This window comes from Rhincodon typus, chromosome 22 (genome assembly GCF_021869965.1).
Source record: "Rhincodon typus isolate 14 chromosome 22, sRhiTyp1.1, whole genome shotgun sequence".
Lineage (NCBI taxonomy): Eukaryota > Metazoa > Chordata > Chondrichthyes > Orectolobiformes > Rhincodontidae > Rhincodon > Rhincodon typus.
The window spans coordinates 22858522-22885093 of NC_063353.1; the positions used below are offsets into that span (position 1 = coordinate 22858522).

At 39.8% G+C, this 26572-nt stretch overlaps 1 protein-coding gene across 6 annotated transcripts in view; it reads left to right on the plus strand.

Moving 5' to 3' along the window:
• The window catches only part of creld2 (cysteine-rich with EGF-like domains 2), a 30655-nt gene extending 5082 nt beyond the window's left edge, over positions 1–25573 (plus strand). For 3 of the 6 annotated variants that reach the window (XM_048610022.1, XM_020514941.2, XM_048610021.1), the window contains exons 4-11: positions 3705–3815; positions 5101–5192; positions 7981–8157; positions 14238–14348; positions 18658–18741; positions 19877–19972; positions 21414–21554; positions 24297–25569. In XM_048610022.1, the coding sequence (XP_048465979.1) occupies positions 3705–3815; positions 5101–5192; positions 7981–8157; positions 14238–14348; positions 18658–18741; positions 19877–19972; positions 21414–21554; positions 24297–24376 (892 nt within the window). In that variant the 3' untranslated portion in view covers positions 24377–25569. Of the gene's footprint in view, positions 1–3704; positions 3816–5100; positions 5193–7980; positions 8158–14237; positions 14349–18657; positions 18742–19876; positions 19973–21413; positions 21555–24296 lie in introns of all 6 variants that reach the window. The other 3 variants (XM_048610023.1, XM_048610024.1, XM_048610026.1) reach the window with 3 other exon arrangements.
• The last annotated feature ends 999 nt before the right edge of the window (positions 25574–26572 follow it).

Sequence of the window (26572 nt, forward strand, 5' to 3'; positions counted from 1 at the left end):
AATATGATGTCATCCAGAATTCTGCTGTCCATGCCTTAGTACCAGATCCCTTTCACTTATCACCCATGTGCTTGCTGACCTGCTTTGGCTCCTTGATTTTAAAATGATTGCCTTGTTGTAAAAACCCTTCATGGTCTTTTCATGCTATCTGTGTAATTTCCTCTGACCAAAAACCCTCCATTCCTATACCTGCCTCTTAAACATTTCCATTTTAATCACATCTGTATTGTCGACCGTGCTTAGTGTCATGAAAGCTGGAACCCCTCCCTAAACCACTTTGTCTCTTTGCTTTTCTGCTTTAAGTTATTCCTTAAAATCCACATGTTTGGCCAAGCTTTTAGCCATTTACCATAATATCTAATTATCTGCCTTAGTGTTATATTTTGTTTTATAATGGATCTGTGACGTGCCTTAGAGCGTTTTATTATGAGGTTGTTGGCTTGCTCGCCAAGCTGGCTAGTTTTCGTTCTGACATTTCGTACCGTGCTAGGTAACATTATCAGTGAGGCCTCCGATGAAGCAATTTTGTTCTACTCTGCTTGGAATTTATACTGTCTTGGTCTGTTGTGGTGAGTTATCATTTCTGGTTTTGTTCTGTGTGGGTTTGTAAATGGGGTCCAATTCTATATGTTTGTTCATTGCATTATGGGTTGAAAATCATGCCTCTAGGAATTCCTGTGCGTGTCTATGTTTGGCTTGGGCTACTATGTTTACCCTGTCCCAGTTAAACTGATGGCCTTCACTGTCCGAGTGTACCGATATTAGGGAAAGTCCGTTGTGTCATTTTGCTGCTAGCTGATGTTCGTGTATTCTGATGGCTAATTTCCTTCCTGTCTGTCCGATGTAATGTTTGTGGCAGTTGTTGCATGGTATTTTGTAAACCACGCTTGTTCTGCATGTTGTGGGAATGGGGGCTTTAATCCTTGAGTGTTTGTCGCAGAGTGGCTGTGGGCTTGTGTGCCACCGTGATTCCTAGTGGTCGTAGGAGTCTCGTTGTCAGTTCTGGTGTTCTTGATGTTGGGCAGTGCGCCCAATTTGTTAGGGCGCACTGTGTCCTCTTGTTGTCTATTTAGTGGGCACCTGTGGATGAAGTTGTGGGGATATCTGTTCATAGCATAGATTTTGTATAGGCGCTCTTCCTCTTTCCAGCATAGTTCTGGCGAGTTGCTGTGAGTGGTGGCCCATTTAAATAGTATCCTTACAGAGGTTCGTTTGTGGACGTTGGGGTGGTTGCTGTGGAAGTTGAGGATTTGGTCAGCGTGGGTTGCTGTCCTGTATACCAAGGTTTGGAACTCCCCGTTGGTGATATGCTCAACCCTGACATCCAGAAATAGAAGCTGATTGTTGTTTGCTTCCTCTCTCATCAGTTTAATCCCAGCGAATACGTTGTTGATGAGGTGGTGAGTCTCTTCTAGTTTTGTGCATTTAATGATGACAAATGAGCCGTCTGCGTACTGGATCTACAGTTTAGGTTGAATGAGGGGGAGGGTAGTGTGTTCTAGTCCTTGCATGACTGCCTCTGTGATGAGTCCTGAGAAGGGTGACCCCATGGGTTTGCCATTGATCTGATTGCACACTTGACCATTAAAGACTAAGTATGTGATGAGGCACAAGAGTAGTAGTTTGAATATGTTGTCATTGCTGATGGAGCTGCTGGTCTGCATTCTTGTTTCCTCTTGTAATGTGGCCAGTATTTCTTTAGCTAATGGGATGTCAATTGATGTGAATAATGCTGTGACGTCAAAGGATACCATAATCTCGTCATCATTGATTTTTTTTATGTTCTTGAGGGTGTTGAGTGAATGAAATGGGGTGATCTGTTGACTAGGTGTTTCAGTCTCTGTTGTAGGTCCTTGACCAGTTTGTGTGAAGGTGTATCCGGTAGGGAGACAATGGGTCTGAGACGGATGTCTGGTTTGTGTACTTTAAGAAGCCCATAGAAGCGGGGCGTGTTTGTGCCTTCTGGTTTCATTCTTATGTAGTCCGTTTTGGTTATCTGTCCTGCATCCTTTAGTCTCATCAGTGTTTGGATGATCCTATTACTTAGCTGCGATGTTGGGTCTATTGCCACCTGTTGGTAAGTGTTTGTATCTGCGAGCAGAGCCTTTGTTTTCTCAACATAGTCCAGTTTGTTCATTATGACAGTCATGCACCCTTTGACCACTGGTGGGATTATAATGGTCTTGTCTTTCTTGAGATTTTCTAGTGCTTTTCTGTCTTTGTTCAGGGTGTCCCATTTGTTTCTTTGCCTTATAGTTTGTTGGATGGCTTGTTGTGTTTCGTCCGTGAGTCCGTTGTATTTTAATGTAGTCTTCATGAAGTCATGCAGCCATGAAGTCTGTTCTGTTCGCATTTTTGTGGTTATAGATCAGTCCGCATACTAGGACAGCTTTCTCAGTTTCTGTGAATTGTCTGCTGGATAGGTACCTTATCCATGTGTCCAGTTTGTTGTTGTTGTCCTTGTCTTTGTAGTGGATCAGTAAGTTTCTCCTGTAGCTTATGCCTCTTATTAGTTTTGGTGCTGTGTTGTTTGATGGTGATGGCCTGTTCTAGGGTTGCAGTCCATTGCTAGTCCGTAGTGTTTAGGTACTGTGATTTTTGGCGTGAAATTTCCCGTTCATGCTTGTAGAGTCGGTTATAGGCATCATTAATCATTACTCATAGCATGCCTACTAAAATAGACAACAACAAGAGGACATCGTACACCCTAACACTGGCCACACTGCCCTACATCAAGAACATATCAGAACTGACAACTAGATTCCTATGACCCCTAGGAATCATGGTAGCACACAAGCCCACAGCCGCGCTATGACAAACACTCACAAGGATTAAAGACCCCATTCCCACAACATGCAGAACCAACGTAGTTTACAAAATTCCATGCAGTGACTACCACAAGCATTACATCGGACAGGTAGGAAGGAACTAGTCGTCAGAATACACAAACATCAGCTAGCAGCAAACCGACACCATGAACTTTCCTTAATATCAATACACGCTGACCATGAAGGCCATCAGTTTAACTGGGACAATGTATCCCATACATAGCCAAACCTAGACATGCACAGGAATTCCTAGAGGCATAGTTCTCAACCCATACTGCAATCAACAAACATATCGAATTGGATCTCATTCACACATCCATACAGAACAAAACCGGATAAGATACAACTCACCACAACAGACCAAGACAGTATAAATTCCAAGCAGGGTAGAACAAAATCGCTTCATTGGAGGCCTCACTGATGATGTTACCTAGCATGGTGACGAAATGTCTGAATGAAAACAAGCCAGCTTGGCGAGCAAGTCAACAAACTCATCCACAACCCGAGCTACAAATCTTTGCCAAAAACTTAAGCATCTTATTATATTAAAGGAGCTATGTAAATAAAAGTTAAGTGACCTCTTATGTGGCACAGAAGTTTGTTTTTTTTAAGACACTTCTGTCAAGGAATTGAATTACTTTCACTCATTAGTATCTGACTAATGGCAAATTGAGCTACTGGAGATAAAGACGTGCGAGAAAAACAAAAGTAGTTACAATATTACATACTTGTGTCATAAAATGATTCTTAAAGTAATCCTATTATGTGAAGAATAGTATACATATTGAAATGTTGCACATTTAAATTGGAGGGTAGTATTTTTAATTGCGTACTTGAATGGAATATTATTTTTGCTTTTAACTGTTTTTAATTTAGTGAGACCCGTCTTGTAGAAATTATTGAGTCCTTGTGTGAGAATTCTGAATTTGAATGTAATCTTATGGTGGAAACCCATGAAGAGTATATTGAGCGTTGGTGGTTCACAATGTAAGTTTCTTAATTATTAAATAGTTTTCTTTTCATTATTTAATCTGTGACATAGTTGGATTTTTTTTGAGTCTGTAACATTCTCTTGTGCTTCCATAGGCTGGTCGTTTCCCTGATTCTGCACTCCATCTATCCTCTCCCCTTTCTTTCACAACTGAATGCATATGCAGCCAGTACGTGCTTGATCGCAAGAATTGTGTGCATAGCTATCTCTTCTTTATCACTTTGCTCCCTATCTTTTGGTCCTTTTTATACTCTCCCCAACTTCGTATCTAACATTTCTTAGCTTTAGTTATAAAATATATTGAAGTCTATTACAGCGCAAGCACTGTAAAACTGTACTTTGCTCTGTGCCGACGTTGTCAGCAAGCTGTACCTTTTATGGTATCACTGCTGACTTGACCATATCTCTGTCTAACATCTAGGTGCATTTGTTTTCCAACAGGAGTTGCTGATTGATAGTAACGAGTAGCAAGTTCAGTTGTGCTTTTGATTTGATTTTCTCTAACCCAGGAAGGATGAGATTAATTGAAGTGGCCTACTTTTGAACTAGTTGAGATAGGATAACTCCAAATAAATGGACAGAATAACTTAAGCTATCCTGGTCTAGTATATTCGTAATATTACAATATTGCTTTGTTGGAAATCTGAATGCCAGAAAAGTTTGTTTCTTTTTCACTAAGCATCACTGGTGCCCTATTTTCTTTGTGGATCTGAAATTCCAATTCTTATTAAAATGTAAAGACTGTACAGATTTTTACTCCTCAAAAATTCCTTTTAATGATTGGACTGATTTCTGGCGTATTCCATAGGTTTTTGAGTGGACCAGATTTCTGAAGTGCCTGGATATCCGAGCTCATTCCAAAACTAGTTCAAAAACAAATAGATTCCTCCAAAACATTATCATGTAAAAAATAACAAAATTATCGGCATTGTGTTAAATAGGACATGATGTTCTTTTTATTTTTGTCCAGTTATTGTTCAAAATAGAGTCAGGTTTGACTTCATTGACAGGCTTCATAACTTTTATATTTAATGCCTTATGATATTTTCACTGAAGGACTAACTGTAATTGCTGTAAATGTGTTGAGTGTTTATCAGAAAGTATCTTTCAAAAAGAATGTGGATATAAAGAATTTCAGGAAAACTTGAAAAGAGTAGTATGAATTGAATAGTTCTTTCAAAAGCTAGCATAGGCTTGATGGGCTGAATTGCCTTCTTTGTTTTATATGTGATTGCTTTACTTTATTTCATTCAGGCTTAAAATCATTCTTTTTAACTACAGGCAGAAAAATCATCCTAATTTCTTCCTCTGGTTTTGCGTGGATACAATTAAAGTTTGCTGTCCTGCTGGGACCTTTGGTGTCGACTGTGTTGGTACTGTAATTACTTTTCTGAGCATTATAAACATCATGTGTAACATGATTTAAGCACTATCTTAATTCAGTTGAACTTTGTAGAATTAGTTTCTTCCTAAAATATACAATCTACACGTTAGTGCATTTTAACAAAATGCTCTTTTTTAACTGTGTTAATGCTTAACTAACCTCTATCTTTTATAGTTCAGTGGATTCCTTCTATAATTACGGGACAGTTTTTCAATGAGAGGCAATCCCTACAGATTGCCTCTCAGGCCTTTTTCTATGAAAGAAGAGGGCCCTGCATTTCTGAGAGCAGATTCTGATCAGGGCCCCTTCAGAAGTTTGGAGGTGTAATTCCATTCTAACAGCTTTGTTTTGTAATGTAGAACTGTCAGAGGAAGGCAAACCACTCTCCCTTTAGACAGCAGTCAGCTGCCATAGTTTGAAATTTAATGGTCCTGGAGGCCACTTTGACAGCTGCTGTCACAAGGCGTGTGTGATGTTAGGGTGCTGTGTGGTTTACGTGCCAAATGGTTAGTGGGGAGCCAAGTAAGCAGTGTGCCAGGTGGATAGGTGCCACTGGTTATGGTGAGAGCTGAAGAGGGGTTAGGATATCAACTGTCAATGGGACACATGAGTATTTATGGTAGGTCAGGCTGGAGAACCCGTTCCAGCACACAGTGGGGAGGGCAGGTGTTGGATCTGGCCCAAGCCCATCGTCCCACTATCAAGCAAAATCACTAGAACATACTTCTGCAACACAAAACCATCACCTTAAACACACCCTGCAGGTCACAGCTAATGTGTTTCTATTGCATGTTAACAGAGCTGGAATATTTTAACCAAGCAAGTACTGTACTTTTTACTACATCTCAATTTCAGATATAAATTTAACAATTGACAGTGTTCATTACAACAACATCCACTGCATTTTTTTCCCCATGCGGTGACTCCTGGACATAAGATCTAGAAACTACATTTCATTTGCAAGTAATTCAGGACTTTAGTGATATCAAATTTGTCCGGTTTCCAGTTAGCAGAGTGTTCCTCTGTTGATAAGTTTAACATTGTTTTAACTTGTTTGCAGTCCCTGTCTCCTACTTTTCTATGTAGCCTTTCTGCCCTCCACAAACCTCCCAGCTCCCCAAGACCCTGCTGCTGGGCACCTTGCAAAAGAATGGCTCCTAGCCCTGACAAAAAAAAAGCGGCTATATCTTGGCCCACGTAAAAAAAGGCGTCTAGTTCTTGACTGTCCCCTAGCAAATCCTTCATTGTCAGCATTTACTTTCCCTGCTTGCTTCTCCAGGCACAGGTTGTTTCTGTCCTGTCTACCTAGCTGAAAGTTTTACTAGTGAGCCTATCAGCAGTAAACAGGGGACAACAAGCCTGTGACTCCCTTACACTTACTTAAAAGGGTTACTCTTCTCTGATTATATGGTTGCCCCCATGAGTCAATTTCTCTCAGGCACTTTTGTGGGGAGACTTACCACCATCCCTGTGCATTTTTAGTCCTGATTTACAGTTTGTTTTTTTTTTCTGTAATTTTTGTCTGCTTATTTCCTCATTGGTATTTTTATGTAATGTCCAGATCTGATAAACAGGAGTGAATGGTCAGCTTGTAGACCATCGTTACATACATCATGCTCTTGATTTATCACAGCAAGAAATTTCCAATGTCATTAAAAGTGACTGGACTTTAAAATGGAGTCTAGGGTCAAGTGTATGGTGCATGCATCCTGAATAAATAGAAGCTGATAGCTGCTATCTCTATTGAACTATATTCGACTGATAACGGGAGTGGGAGATTACTTTTTATGTATTGTCTTTTCCATGTGCTGTTATGAGCTGAGTTTATTTTCCTCTTGCTTCAGTGTTACTGCATCCTGTTCGGGGGCATAGATTCATGCTGAGTTATAGTTTCACTGGCATTGGCTGCCGTCAGTACCTCATCCAATTGGCATTGTTTTCTGTTATGAGGCTCAACAATGAGTGTGAACTTGGCTGATTGACCATTTTCAAGAGTATACCCAAGCACTTTCCAGCACAGGTCACCTGATGATAGTTAGCATTTAAGGGGCACTGTTGCCAAATGAAACACTCTGATCTGCCACCTCAGCAGGCTAAAATACCACAATTTATCTCATACACTGTTAGTGAAACTGCTTGATTATCGTTTCATTGTTTTTTGGAATCATTATTAGTACATTTTTCTGTACTGGGTATGATTTCTATTGTGACTGTTGTTAGCAAACTGCGAAACTAAAACATATCAGGCCGTATTTAAGTATTGACATGGGAAATATATTGTTATGGTCTAAAATATCCTCTATGCTTTATTTACTGTAACTTTAGAAAGTTTTTAGGTAGGACTTGAATCAGTCTTCCTGATGACTCCATAGGTAAATGCAGTGTACTGTACTTTTGACTGATATGGATCAAGTGTGTGTGCCCTTCATGCTTTCTGAGCTGATTTCAACAAGGATAGCAACGGGCTATAACTGGGGTTTCTGCCTTGGATCACTATCTAGTGGCCATTGTTGGTAACTGCATGTAAGGAGAAAGTTCAATTTAAATGCCCCACAGTCAAAAAAGTTGTTATTATTCCTCTTAAAAGATCACACAGAACAGTCTCTAGGATGACATACTAGAGATCTGTCATTTACTCTGGAACACAATCTGCATCACCAGCTTGGGAGAGGTTATAATAATGGAAAATGATATCTTGAATTCCACCAAATTACTTTATTCAACCACTATTTCTCACGTATACCTTGTGTTTAATAAGGTGTATTTTGTTTTTAAAGAATGTCCAGGTGGTGCAGATAGACCCTGTAATGGGCATGGTTCATGTAATGGTGATGGTACACGGACTGGTGATGGCTCTTGTAGCTGTACCAAGGAATATAAAGGCAAAGACTGTCTAGACTGCGCAGACAGCTATTACAGTGAATTCCAGAATGAAACGTTTTCACTCTGCACTGGTAAGTTTGAGTTGAAAATATGTGTTCTTCAATTAGTTCTCTAGCATCTTCAGAGTATCCCAAAGTAGCTCACAGCCAATTGATTACTTATTGAGTTGTGCCACTTGATCAGTGAACAAACATGATGCCCATTTTTGCAATACAGTACTGTCCCACAAGTAGCACAAACTAGTGTCCCAAAATAACCTGTTAATTTGTTTGGTTGTGTAGTGTTTAGTGTTAAGGTTTAAATATGTTATGACACATATCTGGAACAGATTGGGCTTGAACCCAGACCTTCCAACGTAGGGATAAAATTCCTACAGCATGGGAGCAGGCCATCCAGCCCATACCGACCCTCAGAGTAGCCCATCCAGACCTACCCCACTACCCTATCTCAGTAACTCTTCAGTTTCCATGGCTAATCCACCTAACCTGTGCATCCCTGGACACTATGGGCAAATTAGCATGGTCAATTCAAAGAAATCGGAGCACCCGGAAAAAACCCATGTAGACACTGAGAATGTGCAAACTCCACACAGATAATCCCACCCTTCGGTGACTGAACCTGAGTCCTTGGCACTGTGAAGCAGCAGTGCTAACTGCTGAGACACTGCACCATCCTAGAGACATGCTACATTATGCCACAATAGCCATATCCAGAATGTTTGATACTGAGGATATTAAATGCATAGTAAATAGTTATTACTCATTTGAAACTACCAATAAAGAAAATCCAGGTCTTTCTTCAAGGAAGTGATTAACATTTAACTCCTGCTTTGTGATCAAAATGCTTCTGTTTAAATTCATTTTAAAAATTCTCTTTTAAAAATAAGCTGTTCATTTTATTTTCAAATTTAGAAGTTTTATGATTTAAAGCTGAGGAAGTGGTCTTAAAATGTCCAAAGTTATGCAGTATGGGAACAATGAATCTTTTAACATTCAGTGATGATGTTGCTTTGCATTAAATTACGGAAGCATGAATCTTCTAGCAGATCTCTCAAGTCCAATAATGGGCAAGTGTGTGTACTGAATGGAAACCCTTGATCCCCTTTTGGTGCAGTGCCAGTGTGTGCCTTTTGATTCCAATGTACCATTTTTCTAAAGGTGTCGTGCTGTAGTGTCAGTGATACTACAAAGCTGGGTGGGCACTTCCCTGTGCAGAAACATGTCAGAAATTGCAGGAAGAAAAGTTCCAAGTCGATAGGTAACTGTTTCACGAGTTCAGAGGGACATAATTATGGTTACTGTCCACTAGCCAAAGCTTGGCCCGAGGAATAAAAGGTAATCAGACAAAGGGGGAGGGTGTAGTTAATACTGAGGAGGACCGCAACAAAACATAGGTAGACAATAACAAACCTGTCAAATGGGTATGTACTCAGTCTATGAACTTCAGTATAGATATGTTTGGTGCTATACTAATGATAGGAAGTGTAAGAATACCACATAGACCTTGGTGAACTAATCTCTAAATGGGGTATAGGGATCTGAGGTTACAGCTACGTTAATGTCTAAAATTAGAAGCGTAGGTTCACAAGACCATTTAAAAGATCATGCAAAGTGTTTTGGTTCATTGCTTTTCTATTCAATTCCACTAGAAGAGAAATTGTCTTAAACTTGGAGAGTATCGTGGTTGCTTTGCATAGTTGACCAGCACCAGGCATACCTAAAAATGAGGTATCAACCTGGTGAAACTACCAAACAAAACTACTTGTGTACCAAACAGTATAATCAACAAGTGATGGAGCTAGGCAATCCACAACAAATGGATCAGATCTAAGCACTGCACTCCTGCTACATCCAGTTATGTATGGTGGTGGCCAATGAACCAACTCACTGGGAGAGGAGGCTCCACAAATATCTCCATCCTCGGTGATGGAAGATCCCAGCACATTAGTGCAAAAGATAAGGCTGAGGCATTTGCAGTGATCTTCAGCAAGAAGTGATGAGTGGATAATCCATCTTGGTCTCCTCCAGTAGTCCCCAGCGCCTCGAATGCCAGTCTTCAGCCAATTCAATTCAATTCACTTCACATGATATCAAGAAACAGTTGGAGTCACTAGACACTGCAAAAGCTATGGGCCCTGACAACATTCCAGCAATAGTACTGAAGACTTGTGCTCCAGAACTTGACACATCCCTAGCCAAGCTGTTCCATCACAGCTACTACACTGGCATCTACCTGATAGTGTGGAAAATTGCCCAGGCAAGACCTGTACACAAAAAGCAGGACAAATCTAACCCAGCCAATAACTACTGCACCAATCTGCTCACGTTCCATCATTTTACTGATGATTATGTCATTAACAGTGCTATCAAGCAGCACCTGCTCAGCAATAACCTGCTCACTGATGCGCAGTTTAGGTTCCACCAGGGCCACTTCACCCGACCTCATTACAACTTTGGTTCAAACATGGATAAAATAACTGAATTCCAGAGGTGAGATGAGAGTGATAGTCCTTGACGTCAAGGTTGCAATTCACTGAGTGTGGCATGAAGGAGTCCCAGCAAGGATTAGAATCAATGGGTATCAGGAGGCAAACTCTTTCTTGGTTGGAGTTACACATGGCACATGGAAGGTGGTTGTGGTTGTTGAAGGTCAGTCTTTTCAGCTCCAGGACATCCCTGCAGGAGTTCCTTAGGGTAATGTCCTTGGCCCAGTATATCTTCAGCTGCTTCATCAACGACCCTCCCTCTATCATAAGGTCAGAACTGGGGATGTTCGCCAATAATTGCACAATGTTCAGCACCACTGCCGACTCCTTAGATACTGAAGCAGTCAGTGTTCAAATGCAACATGACGTGGAAAATATCCTGGCTTGGGTTGACAAGTGGCAAGCAACATTTGCAATACAGAAATGCCAGGAACTGAGCATCACCAATTAGAGACCATCTAACCACCTATCCTTGACATTCAGTGGTGTTACCATCACTGAATCCCACTATGAACATCCTGGGGGTTACCATTGACCAGAAACTCAACTACACTCGCCATATAAATACTGGAGCTACAAGAGCAGGTTAGAAGCTAGGAAGACTACAGTGAGTAACTCACCTCCTGATTTCCCAGAACTTGTCCATCTGCAAGGCATAAGTCAGAAGTGTTGATGGAATACTCCCCACATGTCTGGATGTGCAGCTCCAACAAAACTCAAGAAACTTGACACCATCCAGGATAAAGCAGTCTACTTGATTTATCATCATACCCACAAGTATCCACTCCTTCTACCACTGATGTTCAGCAGCAATAGTGTGTACCATCTACAAGATGCACTGCAGAAATGCACTAAAGATCCTTAGCAGCTTCCAAATTCATGACTACTTACTTCTAGAAGGACAAGGACAGCAAATACATGGGAATGCTACCATCTGCAGGTTCCCCTCCAAGTCATTCACCATCCTGATTTGGAAATATATCATCGCTCCTTCACTGTTGCTGGGTCAAAATCCTGGAATTCCTTCCCTAAGGGCATTGTGGATCAACCCATTACACATGGACTGCAGCGGTTCAAGAATGCAACTGTCTACGAACTTCTCAAGGGTATCTAGGGGAGGGCAAAAAATGGTGGCCTGCTGGCAATGCCCACACTTGAATTTCTCTTAAAACAAATAGTTGTGGCTCCATATTGTATAAATGATGTAGAAGAACATTGAAAATTGCAAGAAGGATTAACTAAGATAGTATCAAAGATAAGGGATTATACCCATCAGGAAACTGAGGGATGACCTGATAGTGTCTGAACGATTACCAGAGCGTTTGATAGAAGAGACGCATAGATGTTGAGCTGAATTTCTTATTTTCACTTAAGGAGTTTTGTCAAACGAGGCACGTGGTGCCTGGTGTGCCAAGACTCAATGTGACTTTTCTCATGCAATCTTCAGCTCATTAATTCTGCAACTGGACTGTACAACATCCTCCTTGTGGAATCGACAGAAGGAGAGGGGACAGTGTTTGCTGCTGCTGGGACTTTGCAGCATTTGTACCACTAAGCCATTTTAAAAACCCAGCTTTTAAATGCTGCAAGCCAAAAGCTGCCTGTCGTGAGGGACTTCACTACAAACACTGTATCGTGGACTATTTGAAGTGTTAAGAGCTCCCTATGCTTAGCCATGCGATTTACTGCATTATCTCACTGTGGCTTTTTCTGTAAAGTCAGCAGATCCTGTAATGTGTAGATACTTGAAAGTGAGATCACCCAAAGATATGAGTCATCCAGTCAGATGGATAACCAAACATTTATTCAACAACAGAAAACGTCATGAACTACAGATTCATGTATCCTTTGCACGCAATTAAGGGAAGTCCAAACCCAGCTCATTCATCCTGGAAGCAGTTTTCTCTGCCTTCTCCAGTTTGATATATTGCTCTGTCACATTGTTAAAGATGACTGTCCCAATCAATGTTCTGATAATCGTCCTTCTCTTCATCATCTGAAGATTGATGTTGATTTCCCTCAATATTTTTCTGCACCCAGGATATTTCTTCTCCACACCCTGTACCTGTCTTTGTCTGCTTCAGTTGTAAAGTGCACAACAAGCTACAATGATGCAGCACACCCTTCCTGGGCTATACCTCAGGAGTCTGCTAGTGTTCCAGTCATCAAAATGTCATTCTAAGGAGACTGTCTAAATGCTCCACCATGGTCCTGCATGAGCAGCATTGAATCTTAGTTCTACATTGTTCTGAGCATTTCATAAAGGTGTCAGCTGCCATGTTTGGAGTCAGTATTCTCGAGCCCGTGTCCTGATGTGGTGTGTTAGTACAACTGTGATGACGTGGAGAGGCTGGTGATTGGTCAGTGCTGACTTTCGTTTTCTCAGTTTTGAGATTCTGATTTTTTTGTTTTCACTGTATTTTCCCAATTTTGTTGGCATTGCCCATGCAGCTGCAGGCTTAGGAAAATCCCACCCGATATTTCCACTTGCATTGGAGACTAGAAATTGGAGCCCTAAATACAAGAAAATCACCAATAAATCCAATAGAGAATTCAGGAGAAATATCTTCACTGGAATATACTTAGAAATTCTGCACCACAAAATTTAGTTGAGGCGAATAGCATTGTTGCATTTCTGAGGAAGCTGGGTAAAACATGAGGGGGAAAAAGAAAAGAAGCATAGATTGATGGCATTAAATGAAGGAGGATTTGAAGAAGGTTTATATGCAGTGTAAACACTAACCTGGACCTATTTTGTGGTGAATAGGCTTTTTTCCTGTTCAGACCAGGGATTATAGAATAGGGATTGTGGTCTCAGAATATGGTATAGGCCACTTTTAGCTGTGATCAGGAGAAACCTCTTTACTCAGAGGGTGATGATTCTGTAGGATTCTCTACCACGTGAGGATGTGCCACCAAGTCACTGAATATATTTAAGAAAGAAATGCGTGGATTTCTGGAGATTAAAGGTGCTTGAGGGGTATGGGGAGAGATAAAGAGTCAGCCGTGATCATATTGAATGGTGGACCAGGCTTGATGGGCCAAATGGCTGAAAGGGCTAAATAGCAGTGAGTCATTAGAATAATACTAGCAAATTAAAGTTTACATTAACGTATAAAGCTGGAACAATTGTGAAGCTTCACTTATACTAGAGTATTCAGCTGGGATCTAATAGAAGTTCAAAACTCAAAGTTTATGTGAAAAGTATGTAGAAAATATGGCTTCCATTGGTTGAAAAATTTGTACCAGATTGAGGATTATCATTACAAGTGGGAAACGTTTTCCATGCATAGTTATTCAAATACGGAATGTTTACCAAGAATTGGCTATTAAGACAAGTGCAAATTGGCTGCACAACGCAGCCCTGCCTCCTTTTTTTAAAAAATAAAATTACTCAATTGGCTGTAACAATGTGTTTGCTGTTGTGAAAGCTGCTATATGAATGCAAGTTATTTTACTTTCTAAATTAAAGTAAAGGCAGGAAGGTGAAATTTACAATTGGCTACAATTGAATAAATATGATTGGCACAGCAGTGGAGTCCCTTGCTAATCTTTGTTAATGTTTAAAACTAACATGGTAGCTGGACAGATGTGCCTCAAAGCAAGTACAAGTATCACCAAAGAGTGACATTGCACTGCATAACAAATATTATGAACTCTGTACAGCTTGTCATCCCGCCTGCAAACTGTGTACTGGTCCATCGAGCAAGAATTGCACTGAATGTGCAAGTGGCTGGATAGAAACTGGCACTGATGAAGGTGGTGTTACCTGCGTAGGTAAGCAAGTATCTGCTACTGTAGTACACATGGTTGTGGTATATTTGTTTCTCTCTTCCCTTTTTTAGAAGTTTGAGAGCTCTAGAATTCATGCGTGCCATACACACAAACAAACCAAAAGCTTCAGTGCTGATGATGTAATTAGCTTTACTCTAATGATATTTGTGTAAACTTAAAGGACAGCGCAATTTTTCAGTCACTAAACTTCCAATTGTTGCAGTCAGTTGGTCTTGTGATTAACGTGGGTCTGAAGAACTCTCCAAATGTTCCTTTGTAATTGGTAGTTTAATAGACTATAGTGATTTGGCTTGTTTTAACTGATTTTAAAATATTACTGTACCTTTTTAAATCCCTTTCAACTGTGTGGCATTTTAGAAATAATTTAGGATTGGTAGCTGATTGAAGTGCTGTAAGTGAAGAATTTATTATTTAAAAACAAGTTCAGGACTGACTTAATTGGAAATGGCTGTAGTACCATTTTTCTGCCACCAGATGACATGAATGCACTTTGTGGAATTATTGACAAAATACCAAATTGCAACTCCTTACCTCCACTGTCAGAAACCATCCAAATATCACATCATGGTGATAAAGTACTCACACTATGTTTGTTTGTTTATTTTGCACTTACTTTCAATTTAAAGTAGGATTTGCTAAATGTTATGGCACAGAAGGAAGCCATTCAGCCTGTTGTGCCCCTAACAGCTCTTCAAACGAGTACATTATTTAGTACCAATGTCCTACTTCCTTCCTATACCCTTTCTTCCCATGCCATCTTGAATGCCTCAATTCAACCTGCCTCCACCTTACTTTAGACGGTGCATTCCATATCGTATAACTATTCATAGAGTAATACAGCACAGAAACAGACTCTTGGGTCCAACTCGTCCATACCAACCTGACATCCCAAGCTATCTAGTCCCATTTACCAGCATTTTGCCTATGTCCCTCTAAACCCTTTTTAAGCATATACCCATTCAGATATCCTAAGTTTTAAAGTGGGAGGATTGAAAGATTATGCTCAGTGCCTCTGCAATTTCTGCCCTCACTTCTTAAAATCTTTCGATGCATCTCATCTGATTCCGATGTCTTGTCAACTTTAAGTACCAACTGTGTATCCAAAATTTCTTCCTTTTTTTTATTAATTTCTGAACCCCTCCAGCAACTGACTTTCCTTGTCTATTACTATGGCCTGGATAGCATCCTCCTGTTTTGTGAAGACTAATGCAAAATATTCATTTACCACCTCAGCCATGCCCTCATGTACATGTGTAAATCCCTTCTGGGTCTGTAATCGGCCCTACTCCTCCTTTAACCACTCTTTTTTACTACATCGCAATAGAAGACTTTAGGATTTTTGTTTGTTGGCTGCTAGTCTTTTCTCATAATTCCTCTTTGCTTCTCTTATTTGTTTTTTCACCTCCCCTCTAAATCTTTGGCTTCCTCTTGGTTCACAATTGTATTATCTGCTTACACTTGTCAAAAGCACACACTTTTTATTTTTGATGTTAATCAATCACAAGATAACTGGAAGTTTATCTTTAAAAAGCCCTTTTAATTGAGGTAAAAGGTTCTGTCTGAACCTGAAACCAATGTCTCAGCCTTCATTTCAGAACATTTTAAGTCTCTTTAAACATTCCAGTATGTTTTAACCCAAAAACTGATGATTCAAGCCTTGTAGGTCATGTGACAATTTTAATATTTGAAAATTTATGGGCCATCATCGTCTAATTACCACCAATGTTGACTTAATGGGTTACCTTCTGGATGCTTGTTTTCTGATGCGAGCTTATTTAAATACAGATGGTTAGGGATGCAGTTAGCCATTCATCTCAAAACAGCTCATAGTTGTGACTTGATTGGATTATGAACAAAGGATTTTATGTTTTCCCATAAATTGTTACTCTTAACGCTGATTTCTGGTTAAGGAAGGGCACATCCAATTTAATATTTCTATTTCTTGGCTTTATTCTGATGATTGGTGACTCTATTCATTACACTTCTTCCTCTCGTTATTGATCCAAGTGTCTACTTAATTTGATAGCAAATGCAAATCACTTCACAGTATTTTTGCTGTATTCCTTGCACTGCTGTCCTTACTAAGTTTGATTGGCTTAAGCTGATGCAATATCCATGGTTTCACTTTATCCACATAATATTTATAGATTACAAACAGTTGTCCAAGTGCTGATTCTCATGGTTGCCTTCTATTTCTAACCGTCCTCCAATCATGTTTGTGTGCACATGTAATGCCTCCAATGAGAACACAGTACCATAACTTTTATCCAGTTTCTCAGTCCTCCTTGTAAAACTGCGAATTTTAGCTTAATTCTGAATCTTTCTTTGGAGGTTCTTATGAGGTTTCCTAAAAACTTAACTGTGGACAATTTATCTGCAACATCTTGCAAAAAAAATCGAGTGAGATTTATTAAATGAAGGTCGTCTGATTAGTAAGTTTGCAGGTGACACAAAAATTGGCAGAGTTGCAGATAATGAGGAGGATTGTCAAAGGATACAGCGGGATGTAGATTGATTGTAGATTTGGGCAGAGAAATGGCAGACTGAGTTTAATCCGGACAAATGCGAGGTAGTGCATTTTAGAAGACCAAGAGCCCTTGGGAGCATTAACATACGGAGGGATCTGGGCACACGGGTCCACAGATCCCTGAAAGTGGCAACACCGGTGGACACAGTGGTCAAGAAGGCATACAGCATGTTTACCTTCAGCTGAGGTAGGGAGTATGAATGTTGGAAAGTTACATTATAGCTGTATAACACTTTAGGTACGCCACGTTTGCAATATTACGTGTAGTTCTGATCGCCACACTACCAGAAGGACTTGGATGATTTGGCGAAGGTGTAGAGAAGATTTACCAGTCTATTGCCTGGTCCGGAGGATTTTAGTTCACAGGAAAGGTTGGATAAACTTGTTTTTTTTTCTCACTGGAAAGACAAGAGACTAAGGGCTGACCTGACAGAGGTCTGCAAAATTATGTAAGACATGGATGGGGTAGATACTCAGAGGCTTTTTCCCAGGGTGGATAGGTTAGCTACAACAGGGCACAGGTTCAAGGTGGGAGGGGAAAATTTAGCAGAGAAGTGCAGGGAAAGTATTTCACACAGACAGCGGTGGGTGCCTGGAATAAACTGCCAGTGGAGGTGGTGGAAGCAGGCATATTAGTAATGTTTAAGGGGTATCTTGATAGACACATGGACGTGAGACAAATAAAAGGATAGATATCGTGCATGGACAATAGTAACAGGTCTACATGAGGATTAGGAATCTGCACAGGCTTGGTGGGCCAAAGGGCCTGTTCCTGTGCTGTATTGTTTAATAATAATTGTAATGAAAATTAAAGGGCCCTTGGTAAAATTCCACTTTAACCATTCAATGGCCAATGGGTCACCCTGTCACATGAGGGGGAAGCTCTGAAACTACTTTAATGATTCTGTAATGAACTATTTTGTAATTTTTGTTTTTAATAAACTAGAAGAGGTAGAAACTATTTCTACCTCTACTAGCATGTTTGCATACCTTTTGTTGGAATTCAGCAATGGGCCTGAAGCTAGATTTAACAGAACTTGTCAGTTGCACCAGTGTAGGTTTTAGCACTTTTTACATGAATGTTTTTTTAGCTTCTCTGACTAAGATTGAAAAAGATAGAACTGCTGCCAATTGCTGCTATTGTGGATGTGCTTGTTTTGAAGGTGCCCAAACTCATTTCAGCAAAATGAGATTTTGTTCTGTACCACAAACTGTCCTTTCTAATGTTTGTAATGTTAGTAAATCAATATTGAGTTTGACAATTTTAGGGCTTGAGTGACCTTGTTCCATGTCCCTCCCCCAAACCTCATACACCTTGTTATCACATGGTCTGCTACTACACACTCCCCGTTAGTAGCCATCCATTCTCTGGGACTGACTGTTATCCACTCCCAACCATTTTTCTCTCTGTTTGGACTTTATATCTCCACCTGTTGTTTACTCATATCCCCTCTAATACCTTATCTTCTGTATAAAAAAAAACTTTTTCCTAGCTGCCATCAATTCTCAAAAACGGTCACTGGACCCGAAACATTAACGCTGAAATCTCTTCACAGATGCTAAGAGACCTGCTGAGATTTTCCAGCAGTTTCTGTTTGTTTTTGTTCTGATTTCCAGCATCCTCAATTCTTTCTTAATTATTTTGTAATGTTAGTGTTACCGATGAGTGTTTAAAGTCTAACTCTTGGACTTAGAATGGGCTTCAGATTGAAGATTGTTGGCTCTCGTATAAATTGTATAATTGAACCTTTTCACTTATTGTAGATGTTGATGAGTGTGCAGCAGAAACCTCACCTTGTAAACTACACACGTACTGTTCAAACACAGAAGGGTCCTACTCCTGTGAAGGTATGTTATTCACTTCAAACTTTGTTTCACTAACTCTTACAAATGTAAATGTACTGTTTCAAGCTACTGGTTATATCTGCACAAATAACCTGTATACGTGACCAGTTATGTACCAACAGCAATTGGTCAAGGCATCTTTGGAATGGAGAAGAAAGAGTTGCTTTGGTTTCTCAGTCCTGATTTAGTGACCCACGCTGGGAAGGCAACCATATAGATATCTGAAGAGAAGATGAGCTTCAGATATAATGCTAGATAGCTAAAGGAAACTACTGATTATGTTTGAATTGGTTGAATTGCAAGCTGTGCTTGCAGCAACATTATTTGTAACTGATTTCTTAAATAAATAGTGATCAAGGACATGTAATCTTCAGAAAATGATTTTTAAAAACTTGTTAATTAGTTGCCAACAAATGAAGATAAATTATATGCAATGTGCAGCAACTGAGAACTTTAGGGGTGCCCATGTTTTTCATTTTCTGAGGTGTTTAGGTGTACATCATGGGGCTCAGACAGTGCAGGATTCTCGAGCTCTCCCACTAGAACTCCAGATGAGTAGTAAAGTGATCATTTCAGCTTAATATTGATAAATAAGTCTTTAGAAGCTACTAGGCTGCAAGAGAAATCACATTCGTACTCACCGTCATATCTGAGATACACAACATTAGTATGGCAATAGACTAAGGAACATGAATTTCAAACCTTCAAATGTACAATTTAAGAGAAATATGTAAATGCTGATTGAACTTTGTGCTCACAAAGTGAGCACAATGTGTTGCAATGTGTTCCTGTGGAATAGGTCAGACACACTGTCCGAAAATATCAGCGTAAAATTCAAATGAGCATACTCCTTAAAATCATTGCATGTGAACTCTCACAGCAAGAATATATTTTAAAAATGGGGGAGATTTTAATTCTTGCTTGTGATGAATTGATCATATGAACTCAGCAGAAGAGTTATTAAAATGTAACCCAAATGAAATGAGTATAAATATGAAAACTTTGTTCTAACATTGAAATACAAGTTCCAGATGTAAGGAGTTTCATAAATTACATTGTTAGAGCTCATGTATTTAAAATTAATTGATCTATTGTTGTAATATTCAGCCAGTTTAACATTATTTTTCATACTTTTCAGCTTGTGATGTGGCCTGTGATGCATGTACTGGAGGGAGTTCAGAAGAATGCACCAGCTGTACAATTGGGTACACTATGGAGGAGCAAAAGTGTGTAGGTATGGGATGTACTTATTGCTAGGAGATCGGCGTAAAATGATTTGAGCAGCAGATGCTTCATGCTGCTGATCTTAAATGAAACACTATCCGTGTGGAGTTTTTTGGATCATATCTCTTGAATCACTTTCTGAATTTTAATTTAAACTGGTTATATCGTTGAAGAAGCAAGAAAGCAGCATTTTTTTTGTGTGTGTGTGTGTGTGTGTGTGTGTATTTCATGAGAGTTAACTCTTCTCATACAAGAGACCAAGATCTGCTTAAAAATAATTAGCTGACAATTTGTGGATGGAGCAAAGATATATTCCAAGTATGTTTAATAATGCAGACTTGATCTAAGTTAGCCCAGTGCTGCCCAATCAAAGCCTTAACTAGCTGTTACACCTCTGGTCTGTCCATATTAATAGCTATTACTTAAGCAAAGGATCCACTTCATTACAAATAATATTATGAGATTTAGTTTATCATCTTAGTTTTGACATTTTTCTTTATTACTTCACCTGTTCTGAGATTCCTAAACATGTAGATGTAAAAAAAACTTAAACTTGTTCCTTCTTTTCCTCCAACTCAAAGTTTCAAACTCTGTTTGTTAATTACATTTAATTTTATGTTTGAACAAAAAGGATTCTGGGAGTGCTACAAATATTACAGGTACTATCAGATGTAAAACTTGAGGAAAGATATTAGCTAGTGACTTCCTGGTGATCCATGGGATAGATGCTTGTCCACACACTTAATATCAAAACTCATTATTATTATTATTATTGGCTACAGTTTTTTTTCCCTATACGTTTCCTCATGGAGATTTGCATTATCTTGGCTGCAATGAAACCTATTTCTGGCTCTAATGTTGCTTCTCAACTGGCCACACAAGGGCATCAGGTCGATTCTCTTATTTTTTCAACCCTCTGTCTGTAGGGAAATATTTGACCTTTGCATGGTTGCATCTCTTATTAACTCATTGTAGATTTGAAATTTCTCCTTGTGGGAATCTAAGTCCCATCCTAGTCCAGTGCACTGTCTCTTGGACCTATAAAGTTACATTTTACAGTTTTTATAACATCCTTTCCATAGGAATAGGAAGCATGCTGAATAACAACCTTATCAATGCAGACTTTGATAAATAAAGCTGAAAATCCAAATTATTTCAGTGCTGTTCAGTTTAAATAATTTACATCAGTGCTGCATGGCATTACACACTACAGAAAGATGTTGTATGAAACTGAAACCATTTAAGCACTTAACTCATCGTTGCCTTTTTAATGTTTTTGCCCACCCACTTTACTCAGTCAGGATCATTACTTTGCAAAGGAGAATAGAGAGAAGAGAATCTTGTACCAGGCTAATTTTAAAGTTGGCTGGCATTGTGCATTGGACTTCCTTCAATGAAAAAAAATGTAGTGTTCAAGTGTTTTGAATTTTGTTCATATTTGCCATCTTCAGATATAAATGAATGCAGCATGGATGATAAAGTGTGTATGCGTGAAAATGAAGACTGTATTAACACTGAAGGCAGCTTTAAATGTGTCTGTAGTGAAGGCTACGAAGAACAAGAAGGGCTCTGTGTAGAAATTAAGATACCAGGTATGCTGATAAATTACAAATTTCGCTTGTAATCCCATTCCCAACCCCCAAAAAAGGAGTGGTCTGTATAATTCAAGTGAGAAAAACTTTATACGACCGGTCTGTACCAGATGTGTACAAGCTGTTTAGCTGCATCCATCCTCTGCTGAACAAAAATCTAACTTGTATCTACCTAAGCAAGCCCATTTTGTATCTTCAATTTGTTGTTTGTACTGCTGCCACAAGAGGTGCCAACACAAACCATCCTTGTTGCTGTGTGCCTCCTTTGAAATGTGGGCTTCTGACTGTTCCAAGTCCTAAACTCATCCTATAAAACAATGGCAGCACAATAGAGTTGGAGTTGATGAAGGCTCTTCTGCTCTTATCAATGAATATAGCATTGCCCTGTTGGCAAATTTATATGGGTCAATATTGCAAATCACTGGTTGCATTGGTGTACATCCTTTATGTGCCAACAGTATACAAAACTCCACAAGGATCTCTGGGTCCTTGCATATTTCTATAATACATGGCCAAAGTCGTCATATTTTTGTCTACATTCATCATAATAGATATCGTTATAAAAAGACAATAACATTTGCTTAAAAGCAATAGCATTTTCCATCTGTATCTGGCTACAAAAAATTCCCCTCGACTTAGCGGGGAGAAATATCGGGGTGAGAGATTTGGGAGTCGTTATCTGTGAATCATTAAATAAGCTAGCATCCTCGTTCAGTGGCCAATAGGGGACACAAATGGAATGTTGGCCTTTATTTCAAAAGGAATGGAGAGTAAGAGTAGATATAATATTGTGAATAGTTTTGGGTCCCTTACCTAAAGAAAGATCTACTGACATTGGAGACAGTCCAGAGAATGTTCACTGGGCAAATAAGCAGCATGGAAGCATTGTTTTATGAGGAGACATTGAGTTTGTTAGGCCTGTACTCATTAGATTACAGAGGAATGAGAAGCACCGTTGGTGAAACCAACGGAATTCTTAGGGGTTTTGACAGGGTAAATGTGGAGAGTTTCACCATGTGGGAGAGTTTAGGACCAAGGAGCATAATCTCACAATACGGGGTTGCACATTCAAGAGAGATGAGGAGGAATTTCTTCTCTGAGCATTGTGAATCTATGGAACTCTTTACCACAGAGGGCTAATGATACTGGGTTATGAAGTATATTCAAGGCTGAGATAAACAGATTTTTAACAAGTAAGGGAATCAAGGGTTATGGGAAAAGGCAGGAAAATGCAGTTGAGGATTATCAGATCAGACATAATCTCATTGAATGGCAATAGAGACTCGATGGACTGAATGGCCTACTTGTGATCCTTTGTAGAACGTAAGATATAGGAGCAGAATATTGCCATTTGGCCTGTCAAGTCTGCTTTGCCGTTCAGTTTTGGGCTGATATTTTTCCTAACCTCATTTTTCTGCCTTCTCCCTGTAACCTTTGGTGCCCTTACTAATGAGGAACCTGCCTGTCTCTGTCTTAAATACGCACAATGACTTGGCCTGCACAGCCTTCTGTGGCAATATATTCCAAAGATTTGCCACCCTCTGGCTGAAAAAAAAATTCCTCCTCATCTCCATTCCAAAGGTTCGACCCTTCAGTCTGAGGCTGCGTCCTTGGGTCCTCTTCTCCATGTCCACTCTATCCAGTTCTCCTAGTATTTGTACGTTTCAATCCAATCCCCCACTTATCCTTCTAAACTGCTTTGAGTACAGACACAGCATAGTTAGTTGCTCCTCATATGACATGCTTGGGCCATTTTTGTAAACCTCTGGACCCCCACCAAGGCCAGGACGTCCTTCCTTAGATACAGGGCCCAGACTGCTCACAATATTCCAAACGTGGTCTGACCAGAGTCTTTTAAAGCCTCAGCAGTTTATCCCTCCTCTTGTACTCTAGTCCTCTCAAAATGAATGTTAACATAATGCAGACCCCTGTGGAGCTCTACTCGTTATCGGCTGCCATCCTGAAAAAGAGCCCTTTATCCCTATTCTCCGCCTTCTGCCAATCAGCCAATCCTCTGTCCATGCCAGTACTTTCACCTGAACACCAGATGCATAACAGCTTTCTGTGTCACAGGTCTTCTGGAGATCCAAATACATCACGTCCACTGGCTCTCCTTCAACTAAGTTGCTCCTTACCTCCCCTTGATGAAGCCATGCTGACTCGGCCTTATTTTGCTATGCACTTCCCTGTAATCTGCAAACTCGTCCTTAACAATGGACTGTACAATCTTACCAGCGACCAAGATCAGGCTAACTGGCCTATAATTTCCTGCCTTCTGCCTCCCTCTCTTAAACAGCAGTGTTACATTAACTATTTTCCAGTCCTCTGAGACCTTCCCTAACTTCAGTGATTCCTGAAAGGTCACCACAAATTTCCCCCACATTCTCCTCAGCTATGTCCTTCAGAACCCTGGGTTGTAATCCATCCCATCTGGGTGATTTATCCAACTTCAGATTGTTTCAGTTTCCCCAGAACCTCGTTCTTCAGGTTGGCTGCTACACTGTGCTCTGTCTGATGACCCTCTTGGTTTTGTGGTCTTAAATTTGACTCTCGAAGTTAGTTGAAATAAAAATCTGGAGAGATGTAAGGAGGACTGCCAGTTTGCTACTGTGCAATTTACACTAACTGTCTCAAAGTCAAAATGACCTCCAATTACTTTACAAAGATATCAATCACTAGACCAAGCCATGACCAGTATTGACAATGGAAACTTATGTTTGATAACTGTTCTTATTTCTGCAGCAGAAGTGAAGGATTCTGAAGATCAGAATGTTGTTGCACCTGAAGCTCTTGCCGATGTTGATCCTCATGAAGATCTTTGACACATTGCTTAGCATATTAATTCTCATATGTAAAAATCTGTGGGTATATTTTGAAAAGGACTGCTGTTGATAAATGAGAAAGAATTTATTTTTCAACCAGAAGGTTGAACATGTTGCCAATGGGATTTGTTTACATGACCAAAAGCTGCCAGTTCCTGGCCTGTTTCCATTTTAAACTCCTTGGGTCAAAATGCTCTTAGCTTTTTTTTTTGTGTCACAAGTGTTTAGTTTCACCTTGTCCTTTTTAATGGGAACAAATTTGCCAATAAAAGAAAAAAAACTCCTGTAGTGCTTTTGATGTCTATCTGTCGACCTGGAAGTTTAAAAAGTTGTAACCTTGATACATGATCTTTATACAAACAGCACTGAGTCTCCTATCTGCAAACTTAAATTCTAAATAGTTTTTTAGTTGACATTTGAATGTACCTGTTTTGTTGTATCTTCATTAGGTTGAGTTGTTTTTAAATGGACTTTATAAAGTACTAATTCTGTTTTTTTCACTACATCTACTCTAGTTTCTAATTTAAATATGACAGATTATCATTTGATCTCTGTAATTCTCCTCGATGCTGATTCACTTGTTCGTCATTTCCAGTATTTTCTCTCATTGCAAATTTTGTTCAGTGTTGGTCTTCCCGCTCCCTGATCCTCTCCCTCTCCTGACGTATAAAAGTATTGTTTGTAATCAACTTACATTTTGTAAAACAGGGCTATATTGAACTATGATCCTTGTGTTTGATATTAAGTTTTCGCTTTTCAGAACTGTTATTTAATAATGTGTGTGGCATTCCTGCATTCCAGTGGCATGACCTAATATTAAATATGTGGCAATTGTCTCAAATATGTTGTAGACATATTGGAAAAGAGAGCCCTTGGGGCTGTGGTTAATTGGGAAATTGACACTCATGTTTGAATCTCTAATCAGTATTTATGTTTAAAGTAGGAAGTAGGTTTGGGGGCCTGTGTAAATAGCTTTGTGTACAAAATGAATGTCTTGAACATAGAATATTCCTGTCCATTTTGCACTGTTTCACTTGTACCTGTATAAGAGTGGGTATCCAGCATCATAAGTTATTATGCTCTGTGGGGAGATTACAGCTATTATTAAAATTGCTGTGTTGTCAGCAAATATGAGCTTGTTATCAAGCAGACGTAGCGAAGATGGAATCAGTGGGAGTCAGGACGAAACTGTCATTTGGTTTAGATTTGTAACGAATGCATAGGAACTTGGTCATAGTTTGCTGAAGATCCATGGACATCAGTGCAAGAGTTCCTCAGGGTCATGTCTTTGCCCAAACAGTTGCTGCATCAATAAAGTTTTTTCTATCATGAGGTCAGAAGTACGGATGTTTGCTAATGATTACACAAATTAGCACCATGTACCAAAGTAGTTTGTGTTCATATGCAGCAATACCTGGACAAGACTCTGGTTTAGGCTGATAAGTGGCATGTAACGTTGGCTGGCACTTGTGTAATTAATGACCATCTCCAAGAAAATAGAATTTAACCATCATCCCTTGACATTCAAAGGCACTGCCATCATTTAGGAGAGCTAATAGAATGTTATTATTTAGTGCAAGGGGAAATAGTATGAAAAAGGAAGTTTATCTTTCAGTCATATAGAGTATTGGTGACTGCATCTGGAGTACTATCTACAATATTGATCACCTTTAGGAAGGATGTGAATTCTTTGGAGGCAGTTCAGAGAAGGTTTACAAGATTAAATTTCCCCTCAAAAGTGGTCGAAAACGCCCTCAACTGCATCTCTCGTGTTTCCCGCACCTCAGCCCTCACGCCCCCTCCCTGCAATAACAACAAAGACAGAATTCCCCTTGTCCTCACGTATCACCCCATCAACCTCCGGATTCAATGCATCACTGTCCGCCACTTGCAATCTGACCCCACTACCAAGGATATATTTCCCTTCCAACCCTTATCTGCCTTTCGGAGGGACCGCTCTCTCCGCGACTCCCTCATCTGCTCCACCACTCCCCACTAGTCCCACCACCCCCGGCATTTTTCCCTACAACCGCAGGAGGTGCTACATCTGCCCCTACACCTCATCCCTCACCTCCATCCCAGGCCCCAAAAAAACCTTCCACATTAAACAGATGTTCACCTGCACATCTGCTAATGTGGTATATTGTATCTGCTGTTCCTGATATGGCCTCCTCTACATCGGGGAAACCAAGCGGA